The sequence below is a fragment of the Mycteria americana genome, chromosome 1, assembly GCF_035582795.1.
Source record: "Mycteria americana isolate JAX WOST 10 ecotype Jacksonville Zoo and Gardens chromosome 1, USCA_MyAme_1.0, whole genome shotgun sequence".
In the NCBI taxonomy this organism is placed as follows: Eukaryota; Metazoa; Chordata; class Aves; order Ciconiiformes; family Ciconiidae; genus Mycteria; species Mycteria americana.
The window spans coordinates 215,859,064-215,871,228 of NC_134365.1; the positions used below are offsets into that span (position 1 = coordinate 215,859,064).

Consider the following 12,165-nt stretch of genomic DNA (forward strand, 5'->3'; position numbering starts at 1 on the left):
TCAGATCTGAACGAAAATAAAGCAAGTTTCATTTCTAAGCTCTGAACTCCCCTATGAAAACCTGAATAGAAATACATGGAATACATATACTCTACCACTGGCTGGCAAAGATGCAAAAACGATTCTTCTAGGCCTGTAGGTTATTAAGACAACCCGCTCGCAAAAACCTCTGGCTATCAGTAAATGAATCACTAAATCTCAATCAGGAGATAAATGGCCATTTTAGGGAAGTAACTGTGATCTCAGGAAGCTCCTACTTACTTTGCAGCACAGGTGAATTGGGAATTGGAAGAAATAGTACTACCACCTTCAGCAGGAAAATCTCAAAGCAGAGCACAAACATGACTGGATGAAATCCCACAGTGTGCTAATAAGATAGATGCTATCCACCTCTTATGGCAGATTGGAAAATAGCGCACAGCACTTACATGCCCTGTTGAGGTCTCAAAATAAGTCAGCAGGAGCTCTGAGAACTGAATCTAGGGCTTACAGGCTCCTGCTCCAGCCACCACAATGCCAGGAACGACGAAGGATGAAAGTCTCAGAGTTATCCTGTGGACACAACGATAACAGCAGAGCAGTCTTCCTGCTGGTGTGAGCATGTAGGCATGTGTGTAATAGCTATATACACAATCCCCTACATTTCACTTGGAAGAAGTTAGATATGCGCAAACAAGCTCAAAGCACCCATCCATCTACAGTGCAAGTCACTTCCTCAGGCTTGTGATTAAAGGTATTCCTCTTTCAAAAAACCACCATAGCAGTTCCCTTTCTGGTATCTGTCAGAAAATAATTAACTCACAAAACTGACACTCTTCTTTTTTAAACAATAAATTTTAATAATAAATGTTCAACATTTTAAAATTACATTTTAACTCAAAAATCATTGATTTTTTCACAAACTCATGGAGATTAGGATATTAACAATACATAATATTTCTTCATTTAAGACAGAACAGCCAATAGATAAAATGATTTGTGACTTGCAGCACTGTGCATTCAAGACTGCAAGTTCATAAACCTACAAACAAACAGAATTATTTCTTCAATAAAGTGGAAAATCATAAATTGCATGGAACATTAGATTTCTGCATGGCACCACACCAGTCCCCTAAAAGTGAGGAATGTTGCTTCGATGCCTTCAAAGCAACTCATGGGCTACATTGTCTCCCGTTTTCAATCCAGAAGAAATATGCAGCTTAAAAGGATATAGGACTGGGAAAGCTCATACACATGCTGAGCGATTCCTAAAAAATATGGCCTACTGAGAGAATAGTGATGACTTAGGGAAGATGGAGCTGACTTCTTGAAGAATGTCCATTTGGTACTGCCACATGTCAACTGCATCATATCAATATCTGTTTCTATATAGCTCCATGATTCAAACGAATAATGTTCAAGAAGCATGTCTTCTCCCCACTTCAGGATGTTTTTTTCCTGCTGCTGATGCTTTTAAATTATGTTTCAGGACCTCATCCAATAGTACACAGCTTTTTCCTCAAGTGGAAGTAATTCAGGGACACAAATATGCAGGCTGGTCTTTATGTCCGCATTCTTTATAGCAGAAGTATTGAGTTCTCCTGGATGTTGAAAAGTGCCATGGTGCAAGTGATGCAGCAAACTGGAGTGGTCAATAACAGTCCTACGGTGCAGGCTGATGACTGAAGCTGAACTGTGAAAAATACCAGAGTAGAAGAACCTGTCAAAGAAGGAATATGGTAAGTACATTCAAAATTAAGCATAATCTTTTATTCTCTTATGTAAATAAAAAGCATTCATTAGGAATTCAACGTATTAAAAAAATGCTAAATAGGAGTCCTTGTCAAACCCATGCACACTCTGTATTTACTAGTGGCAACTAAACCTCACAAGGTACTCAGATGATCTTGCCCCGTGCTATTGTGACCTCCTATACCCTGCTAGTTCCAATAGGATTTAAGAACGCTTAAGAGTCCCATGAGTGATCATTCCCTTTTAAAACAGTTGCCTTGACTTATGCAGCCAAAGAATATTTGCTACCTAACTAAACTTCCCCTGCTACTTTCTTTGAGCTGGGTTGGAAACACCACAGTCAGATTCAATCATCCCACGTTCCCAAGAAGTCACACCAGGTAAATTTTTCTCTACATGAACTTGGGAGGACAGTACCTGGAAAAAATACAAATTTGAAAAATATATATAATCTGAAAAAATATAAAATCTGAAAAAAATTCATGTGATACTGTGACACCTCCCTATTTGGAACAAAACTATGGCAGTGCAGCACATGAGAATGAGAAAGAGAAATGGTAACATAATTGTTCTTTCTGAAAACTGACTGGATAAAAGTCTGAGTTTGCTTCAAAGATGACTTTAGAGGCTACTGAAGCAGCTGTTCATCCCTCCCTACTGGCCACATCCAAAACTACTCAATTAAAATAGGCTGAGGGAAACACTTTCATATTTAAATAGATGACTAATGCTCATAAGTTAGTAAAGGAAGACTTTTGCCATTTTAAAACAGCTCTAATGAGAAGCAGATCCTTCTCTCTCCTTCTCAGACCCCCAGCAATCATTTGGAAAGCAGTATACGTTTTTCTGCATATTCTCCTCTAACCAGTAGGCCTTGAAATCAATGGCACCAGCAGAACAGAGACAATACCCTTATTTTTTGTTCTTGCTAGTGAAAGTTCTTCCCATTTAGATTATTCATTTCTCATCCTCAAGTAAAGAGCAAAGTTCAGACTGCTAAGCCCACTGCCATGCTAAAGCTCCAGATGCTTCGGAAGCAACCTCAGGAATGGGGCTGCGTGCTGGGAAGCTCCTGCAAGGCTGTGAGAGGAGGACTGCAGCAGGGCCGTTGCTCTTTCCTGTTCTACCTGCACACCCTTTTAGGATGGAGAGGGATTACAACCTCATCTTGTCTCTGCCTCCTAAACTGGAGTTTGGCTTTACAAGTCATGGGGTAGAGGTATCTGCACGGCACCCATGTGTGCCATGGAAAAGGGGTGCTTTGCTCTAAGGAAGGCAAGTCCATTGATGGAGGAGGGAACATGTTCTGTCTCTCTGAGCTTGTAAGAGTGTAAGCAGCCTGCTCTGAGAGTGAGTGTGTTTGACCCAAGACGAATGAAAGCTCCTGTGCAATGCTGTTTCACATGCCTGTAGCCATCCCATCTTGCAAACTCAACATCTGCTTTGAGAACCTGATAAATCTTAGAAAGGAGGAGAAAATTGGGTGACACCAGCATGGCTGCCTTATGGAAAAACTGTCAAACCAACCTGTCTGATAACACTTTATTTCTAGGACTACAGTCACACACACAACACACACAACCATCTTCCTCCAGAACAACTCTTCTGAGCAGAGCTTCCCACAATACCATGAGAACAGCCAGAGACCTCTGCTGTTCCTGTGGGGTTTGTGAAGAAGCCTTGGCCAAACCAACATCAAAAGGAGTTTTACAATAAGATCATTAGCACTATGTTACAGACAAATTAATTAGCATTGAGCATGCTCAGATACTATATTGAAATACTCCAGCCAAATAACCTAAGATAGCACCAGAAGTAAAATGTCTAAAGTGCCAAATTAATGCTACAGTGCATTACACAGGGAAGTTGAACAATTATAAGACTGTGAGTTAAAAGGAAGCTTTTTTCCCCTAAGAGTTTATCATTCTCCTAAGAAGGCTAAGAACTGAATTCAAGGTTTAAAAGCTAATCATACCAGTGAGACAAAGCAAGATGTTTTCCTATCACATTCTGCCAAATACCAAGTCTTTCCCGAGCAGCACCTCCACCTAAAATCAAGAACTGGCAAGTTACAGAAGGGTGGGTTTTTTCCAAGAGTCCTTTTCTGCTGCTCTTTCCCACGGTAGCAGGGTGCCTTAAACATTCCACCTCATTGCTCTTGTCACAGAATCACAGAATCGTATAGGTTGGAAAAGACCTTTAAGATCATCGAGTCCAACCGTAAACCTAACACTGCCAAGACCACCACTATACCATGTCCCTAAGCACCTCATCCAAACGTCCTTTAAATACCTCCAGGGATGGCGACTCAACCACTTCCCTGGGCAGCCTGTTCCAATGCTTGATAACCCTTTCAGTGAAGAAAAATTTCCTAATATCCAGTCTAAACCTCCCCTGGCACAACTTGAGGCCATTTCCTCTTGTCCTATCACTTGTTACCTGGGAGAAGAGACTGACCCCCACCTCTCTACACCCTCCTTTCAGGCAGTTGTCTCTGTGTTTCTCATTACCCCACTGTTCTCATCCCAGATACAAATGTACTTTCTCAGTACTTTAAGAATCCAGGACAAATTGTACTATTAATCGTGTTTTTCCACAGAATATATCAGACGGTAAGGGGATTAAGTTTCCACATTCTGCCTTATTGATGTCTTTTAGCATTGATTAAGAGAAAAAGATTGGGAACAGTAGATCAATTTATAAGACAATTTCATCTTTGGTTTCTCTGCCCGCATTTGCCCGATTATTGCCAGTTTTGATTCAGTAGTGTGGACATCAAACCATTAAAAATTACAAATCAGTCACTGGAAAACCATCATATGGCAGTGTCTTTGATTAGCGGTCATGCGATCATGACTTTTTTAAAGGTGCCTATGAAAGACTTGTAAACGCTATTACAGTTCCAGTAAGTCTTCAAGAACTGTAGCAAGATGTCAGGCCAGTAAGCAAATAATAAGTAACAAAATGAAAGAACAAGGTTTCCTGGAGCAAGTTCTTCTAATTCCATGAAGATTGAAATTTCACATGTAGTCTTTTCTAAGAAGTGAACAGGATGTTGTGTAAGTAAGTGGGCTGTACCACTGCCTCTGATAAAGTTGCATTTGAATTCCTGAAAAAATTAATTTTCTGGTTTTGTATGGAGGGAGGGGAAAAGAAGACCCAGAGTTAACAACTTTTATTGAACAAATGTACAAGACAAACACCTAGAAGGTGGATTTTAAAACAAAGACCTAAGGGAATAGTATAGTGTGCAATTTCTATCAGAAAACATAAAAAGAAAGAAAAAGCAAATGACACTATAGGAAGGAAATAACCACAAGGCTTTATGTGTGCATTGCCTGGATGATCAGAAACATTGAAAGAGTGATGCTTAGATACGTGGTACAAACAATCACAAGATAATCTCATAGCTGAACTGTTCATACTGAACTGTTAATGCAACTTGCTTAGAAGGGATGAGAAAAAGGGACACTGCAAGGCACACATTAATAAGTTGGCTTGAGGGGCCAAGGCAAAAAACTGCCTGTTTCCAGTCTGCTTTGAGACAGGAAGAAAGAAAAGATTAAAAGTTGCAAGAGTGAGACAGAAAAGTAAAAAATGTAAGGCTTAAGATTTCTGGCTTGTGAAGAGACTACAATTGCAAATATACCTCTGGATAGCACGCCAACACCATCTGCCCCATGCATGTATTGATAATCATTGCTCCAGACAGTCCGGGTAAACAATTTATCTTCACCAAGGAGCAATAGCAAAGAATAATGCAGTGCTGAAGGGAGTGAAAAAATGAATTTATAGCAATATATTATTCACTAAAGTGAATTATCTTTTATTAATCACTGCCAAATTGGTAACTGTAACACACAGGAGCTAACAGAGACATTTAACATCAATTATTCTTCATCGGTCATAAATAATAGAAGGAAAACAGGGATTCTTCCTGGGAAAAACTAGTAATGCATTACCTCTAAAATACAGTAAGAGCAGTGAAGGTGGCTTTGTAAGAAGGTAACACAACTACTTTGAGTTTCTGCTTCCTGTTTGTATTAAGAAAAATATTTAAGCTGCAGTCACTGAATATAATTACAGATGCTTTCAAAGATCTTTAAATATTTAACTACTTAATCTTCACAATATCTCTATTAAATAGATGTTTCTTTGTATCCCCAATTTACATAACAGAAACATCTTTTAAGGCTTATTTTTAAAAGTGGTTTTGTTTCTTTCATGTGGTGCTGGAAACTGCAAAATATACTATATAGCTGCCTTTGCAGGTGCAGCTTTGTAGATGCAGAGGTTTTCAAATGAGAGGTTTTCAGCTCTTTGATTATTGCTGCCAGTCAAGCCAATATTCACTACAGGCTTCAAAACGCGGATGCAATTAAGTAAAAGGATAAAACCATATCTGTAAACTTCCAGTCCAGCCTGAGGCTCCTTCAAAGTTCAGCATGGAGAAGAAGGGCCCTGCTCGTGACTGCACACCACGAGCACCTGGCTGTGCCGAGAGCAGACTTTGCAAGTTCTTGGCACTTCACCTGCAGCTCAATCTATTGATGGATGCTGCTTTTCTGAGCCAAATTTCCAAGTAGAGGGAAGGAAAGAAAGGCAGCGGGCTAATTTTGAACTTGACATTTGAGCAGAGAAAATGTATAGAATAATTGGAAAGACTTGCAACAAGCATATAAAATTTACCCACAGATTTTGACCAAAGAATTACTGGTTGATCTACCACTAGATTGAGAAGCTCTATACAAAAGAATATAAAAATAGTACAGCTAGATTAATGAACCTGGATGTTCTTAGGGCATACTATTTTTTCATGGATGATCTGAAAGATAAGTCACCTGTACCTTAATTAAATTTTTAGAAGTTACCAAATGAAGAGCGGCTGCCAGACAGTGAGAGAGAACAAAAGGAGAAAATGGGGCTTCTGCTCCCGAACTACATGCACACAACTCTGCTTAGTCTTATTGGGTATTCTGCTTGAGCATCTGATGGCAGAAGCTGAATCTTAAATGATATAACATTTAACCAAGTTTATTTTCATTAAAAAAAATAAAACCGATCCGGAAAAAAATAAAGCCCAACATTATTCATTTGATTTTAAGCCCGACACTACCTAGCGACAGGATGAGTCTATTGGGTGACACAGAAACACGGAGCGCGCACACACACACATGCGTGCATGCACAAGCATCCTCCATACTGCTGAAATAATAACAACTCCAAAAGTGCAGTGTGGTGCAGGTCTGATAGCAATGGGAACAGTTACATTGGTTTACCGAGTTGCGACAGGACAGGCTCAACACGACTTTGAAACTTAGGATAAAGCAAAAACCTGGAAAAAAGCAAAAACCAGGCAACAATACTCATGTAATAATAACACTCACAGAATAAAGTACAACACAGTGATTAAGAACATGGGAATGAGTCTTTACATAATTATAGGTAATGCTGCATAAACACTAATGAAAGTAATTTAATACAAACAAAATTGTAATTCTGCAAGTATTTGACAACAATGAAAATCCAGGAGAGGAAACGTTTGCCCCAGTTGCTAACAGCATTGCAGTTACAGAGGAAAAGATTAAACAGAGCCTGGCTGAATGTTTGTTTCCTTCACAAAACTGATCTTCCGCAGCCAGGAAATTTAGAAAAAGGGTACAGTAGATGAAACCAGGGGATAAGTTTGCCCAGGACCATTGTTCCAACAGCTCCACTAGAAGGCTTTAAAGAAGTGCTTACTTTGCTTAGGGAACTCTTTTGACCGGTGGCATCACTTCTCGTCAAAGAGAAGTATTCTGGCCTCACTATCTGCTCCCCACCTGGACCGCTGACTGGTTGTCCAGTGCTACAGTACCTGCGCAGTGAGTGACAGACACTATTATATCAAAATTCTCATCTACTTGTCCCAGAAGTAGCATTTTTCACCTACTTTGTACTCACATGATTAGAGCAGATAATGCTCCAGCTCTTTTTCACTTCCAAAAACTTAAAGCAGCCAGAAAGGCATCTTGTCTGGCTGATTAAATTGAATGTAGAGCTGATTGTTAGTGTCCTTAAGTAGCCAAATCATAGCTGTGAATGAATAAAAGCTGGCTTGCTTTGTACTGATGTAAATGATGACCCAAGTCACAAGGCTGAACGGGGTCTGGTATCTGCTTGGAACAAAGTGAAGAACTCAGTGGTATTTACTATTATATATACATGTGTGGAAATATCTGTATGTAGAGATTTATGACCCTTGCTACACCAGCAATCCTTGGGCCAGATTTTTGAAGGTACATAAATAAGCAAGCAATACGGCTAGTGGGATTTACCAAAGCATATGTAAACCTTAAGAATTCAACATCCACCAAAAGTCAGTGTCTGCAAAGATACTTTATAGATCCTAGTAGATCTGTAGATACAAGTGCCTAAACACCTTTGTCATTCTGCATTGAGGCCCCACGAGGTTGCTATAAGACAACATATAAGACACCATGATTTTTTTATAAGGCAAAAACATCTGGAAGCTGTAAATATGTAAGATGTCAAGTCTTCGGTCCACAAATCCACTTGAGTTAAGTTGAAATTAGTGGCACCTAGGGACTTATGTATTTTTGTGCATCTGGCCTAAAACTCCTATTTCATGCCAAAGTTCTTCATCACAACAAAAAATGGAAGAACAAAGTATCGGCAAATACACAGAACTGTCCCTAGTTTGTTTCTCAGATGTGTGTGAAGTATCAGGTAGGTTAGCTAATAACTGACCAAGTTTGTAGATGCTCTGTCTTGTTTAGGGATCCTTTCTGGAATCCAGTCTGAACTAGGTTGAGCAAAGTCACACCATCATTGCTTCCAGATGCTCTTGGAGTGGTGAGATGATTTCTATACGATTAAGTAGTGAACAGCTGCTTGAGGCAGCACATTGCAATCAGAGATGACACTTTTCAGATGAGATGTAGAACGGAAAAGCTGAGCCATTTGTTTGGCCCAGAGTGAACTTCATAAAGGATTCAGCTCTGTGCCTCACCCAAGTAACTGAAGCTGTTCCAGAATATTTAATCTGAGACTTTTATCCTCTGCTTTCTAAGGTCTTCCAGAAGGGCAAACTAGTGGTCTTATGCCAATTTCTGAACTTGATTAAGCCTCATCGTTGCTGTTAGCTCATTTCAAAGCAGAGTTTCATAAGCAGACAGTCTTCCCGGTAGTGCAACCAACTTTGCTGAACCTTTCTATGGGCATTCAACATGCTGGGGCTACAAAAGGACAGATTACTTCTAACGTAAATCTGATGTAAAAGCACAGCCTTTCAGTAGACATAGAAATAATGTGTGATTACAGAAAGCTTCAAGAAGCAATGGGATGTGCCTACTACCAGCAATGTGTCTACTTCTAGCTAGAGAATCATTAGCATTCAGGAAAGACTGATTCAGAAAGAATAAAGCATCATCCCAGATGTAAATGACACTGGTAGAAATCTTTGTCACCGAACTTGTGTTCGGTTAACCTGATTACAACTTTGAAAACTGTTGACTCAACATAGCATCTCCAGTTTAACAGGTTCAGGGTCAAAGCCATATGCTCTGACAAGGGTGTGAGATGAAAAACACTCCCCGTGACGTGGTACAGAAGCACAAATCTGTCTAATGCAATCTGAGGACAGGTGCTGGTAGGCAGTGATGACCAGCTGGCAAACAGCTATGTCTCAGGACAGATAAGGTAGGAAGTGTTCAAAAGTCAACATATGCCAAATAGTACCATCTTTCTTCAACTGACATGCTTTAATTATTGAACACAAAGGAAAACTGTGGCAATGCAAGACACTATTGCATAGTAGTTATGGGAAATGTTGACATTTTAAATAGTGGCTAATAGTGTTCTTAATTGCTTTTAGGAGAAACTAAACAGCTAAATTAAATCTTCCCACACACAAATTGTATCACTGAGTTTCAAGATCTCTCGAGGAAGATGCTGGCACAGGCTTCATTGTATTTTGTTTCAGTCTGTTGTGAATACATTGAGCGGCACAGGGAGAACGCAAGCACAGTATATTACTGAAGGACATTTGAAGAGTGAGAGTGTAGCCACTTTACTACTTGTACAGCTTTGACTCACAATGTACAGAGGGATACCTTCAGAATTGTAAGTATAAGGCTAATAGGCTCACTGAAGACAGGGGATGGCTGAAGGGAAGAAAAAGCACTCACAGAAAGCAAAATTCAATAGCAGAGCAAAAGTACAGTAACTGGCTTGAAAAGAGCTTTGTGTCTCTGTGCGGCATGCATATGTGAGTGGAACATCTCAAATCAGAAAGTGTTTCAAGATGATTAAAGCATTTTCAGATTTTCAACGTCCTCTAAATGACCAAAAATGTCAAAGTCTCGTCTATTTGGAGCATTCAGCAACACACACACACACACACACGCAAATTAAAAAGAAGGTAGCAAAGCCCTAATGCTGCGAGATGTTGAATATTTGGTGAGCAGAGTGCAGTGCATACCACAGGAGCAGGTCACATCGGTATGAACTGATACAAGTGCAAGCTGCAGTGTTATCTATGATGAGTAATTCTGTAGTCAAGGAAGTTGCTCCACATTTATATCGCCATAAGAGGAGAAAAGAATTTGTTCCGCTATTTCCAGCTACAACCAGAAGAATGAAAATATCAGCTCAAAGACACTCGCACTGAAAAAAAAATCCATAGCCTACACATGCACAGAAAAGCATATGCAGAGAGGCAAAAACTGACAGCTAAATTTACATCGACATGTAGGATTGACTTTGAGATGACTCTCACCAGTCCCAAGACAGATAAGCCATCCCACCCATACCAAGTGATGACTCCAAAATCATCAAGGTTACACTTAACCAAAGTTCAGGGTGGCCCCTTACAGAAAACAGGGACAGGCAGCTGGGGGACTTCAGCCGGTTCATCTTTCCCAATTGTAAGTACATCACATATCTGAAGGACTTAAGGGCAAAGAGGTGAATAGAGTTGAACACGGTCTTGTCCATAAGAAGTCAGCAGAGATCCAAGGTGCAAGTTTAGTAGGAGCTCATGGTCAAACCGAGTTATCAGTATAGTCACAAAAACATGGGAGGAAGGGAAGGATCTGGGATGGGGGCAGCCAGCCCAAGAAGTATTGCTTGCTTCACTAGCAATACCGAGGAATTCCTCTGCAATTCTTCTTCCACACATGGCACCCTCTCCGTAAGCCCAAACATCGCATTTAACTGTGACCTATCTCAGAGAAAAACCACAATCAGACCAAAACCCCCCAAACCTGGCTATCAATGCGAACAACTACTTTGAAAACGGTGAGGAAGTGCAGTTTTTACTGGGATCAATCAAAATGGCAAAATTCAAACAAAAAAAGAAAACAACTGTGAACATGTTACTGAAAATTTTACTGAAAAAGTGACTGAAATTTTGCCATACGATTCAAACCAGAATTAGGTATCTTTTAGATTTTCTTCTCTGATTTCTCAAATTGTTTAGCTTTCTGTTTCATTTCCAGTTATATTACACCACACAAATTTGTCAAGACTCCTCTGACTGCTTTCTCTTCCCTTACCTGCCCCGAATGATGTACTGAACGATACAAATGAAACAGTTTGATCCTTTCCATGCTTTTAAACAAAACATCTCAAATAAAATAGAATGTTTTCACAATTTTTACACAAAGCATTTTATTTTGACCTTTTGAATATGAAAAAAATGCATGTTAGCACTTCTGAAATTAGATGGTTTTGACTGTTCATGTTTTTTTGTATCACCTCAGGCTGAGATACAATTCTGAATTCCTAGTTCAGAGCTCCACTTACTATTCATATCTTTCCCCATACCCTCTCCTCGCAGTTCCTGCAGCATAGGCTATCACTGACTCTCATCAGGCAGGTGTTTCTCCAAAAAGTAACCTTCTTGCAGCTGCAAAAATATCTCCAAAAATGTCTCTAGGTATAAAAAGTTCCTTACTTACAGTCAACTGCCACAACACTGCCTGTGGTAGGCAGGTACTGTGGTCTCTACTTTGCAATTAGGGAAACTGAGGCATGCATTTCAATGCTTTGCCAGTCTGAAGATTTGTGGCAGAGTCCACAGGGACGGTACAAGCAAGAATCTACAAACTTATTGCAGCCATCTAATTCTGTATGATACGAACTAATATTAACGTAGGAGAGGGGGACAGCTTGGTTCATTCTCATGACTGCAAATGTTCCAGCTACTCAATATGGATTATGACAAATGATAACACTGACTTCAAGAAGTCTTGTTGAGGAAGCAACATTCAATTTCTTTCTGCAGTTGCTAATAACCTGTGTTACACTGGGGAAAATCCTGTGTATCTTCCAAATGCATTTTACCTACCACAAAAAATAACAACTCTGAAGCGATGCATTAAAAGCAAGCGGAAGTGTAAGCCAGAACGATTTACACACAGAACTCTGTCA

General features: G+C 39.8%; 1 protein-coding gene across 5 annotated transcripts in view; it reads right to left on the bottom strand.

Annotated features, from left to right (window-relative positions):
* Nucleotides 1-945: 945 nt before the first annotated feature.
* Nucleotides 946-12,165, bottom strand: part of LOC142404407 (disks large homolog 1-like) — a 63,230-nt gene continuing 52,010 nt past the window's right edge. For all 5 annotated transcript variants that reach the window (XR_012773849.1, XM_075491190.1, XM_075491189.1 and 2 more), the window contains one exon: nucleotides 946-1,699. Coding sequence is in view for 4 of the 5 variants with exons in the window: in XM_075491190.1 (XP_075347305.1) it covers nucleotides 1,557-1,699 (143 nt within the window). In the remaining variant the exon portion in view is untranslated. The remainder of the gene's footprint in view (nucleotides 1,700-12,165) is intronic.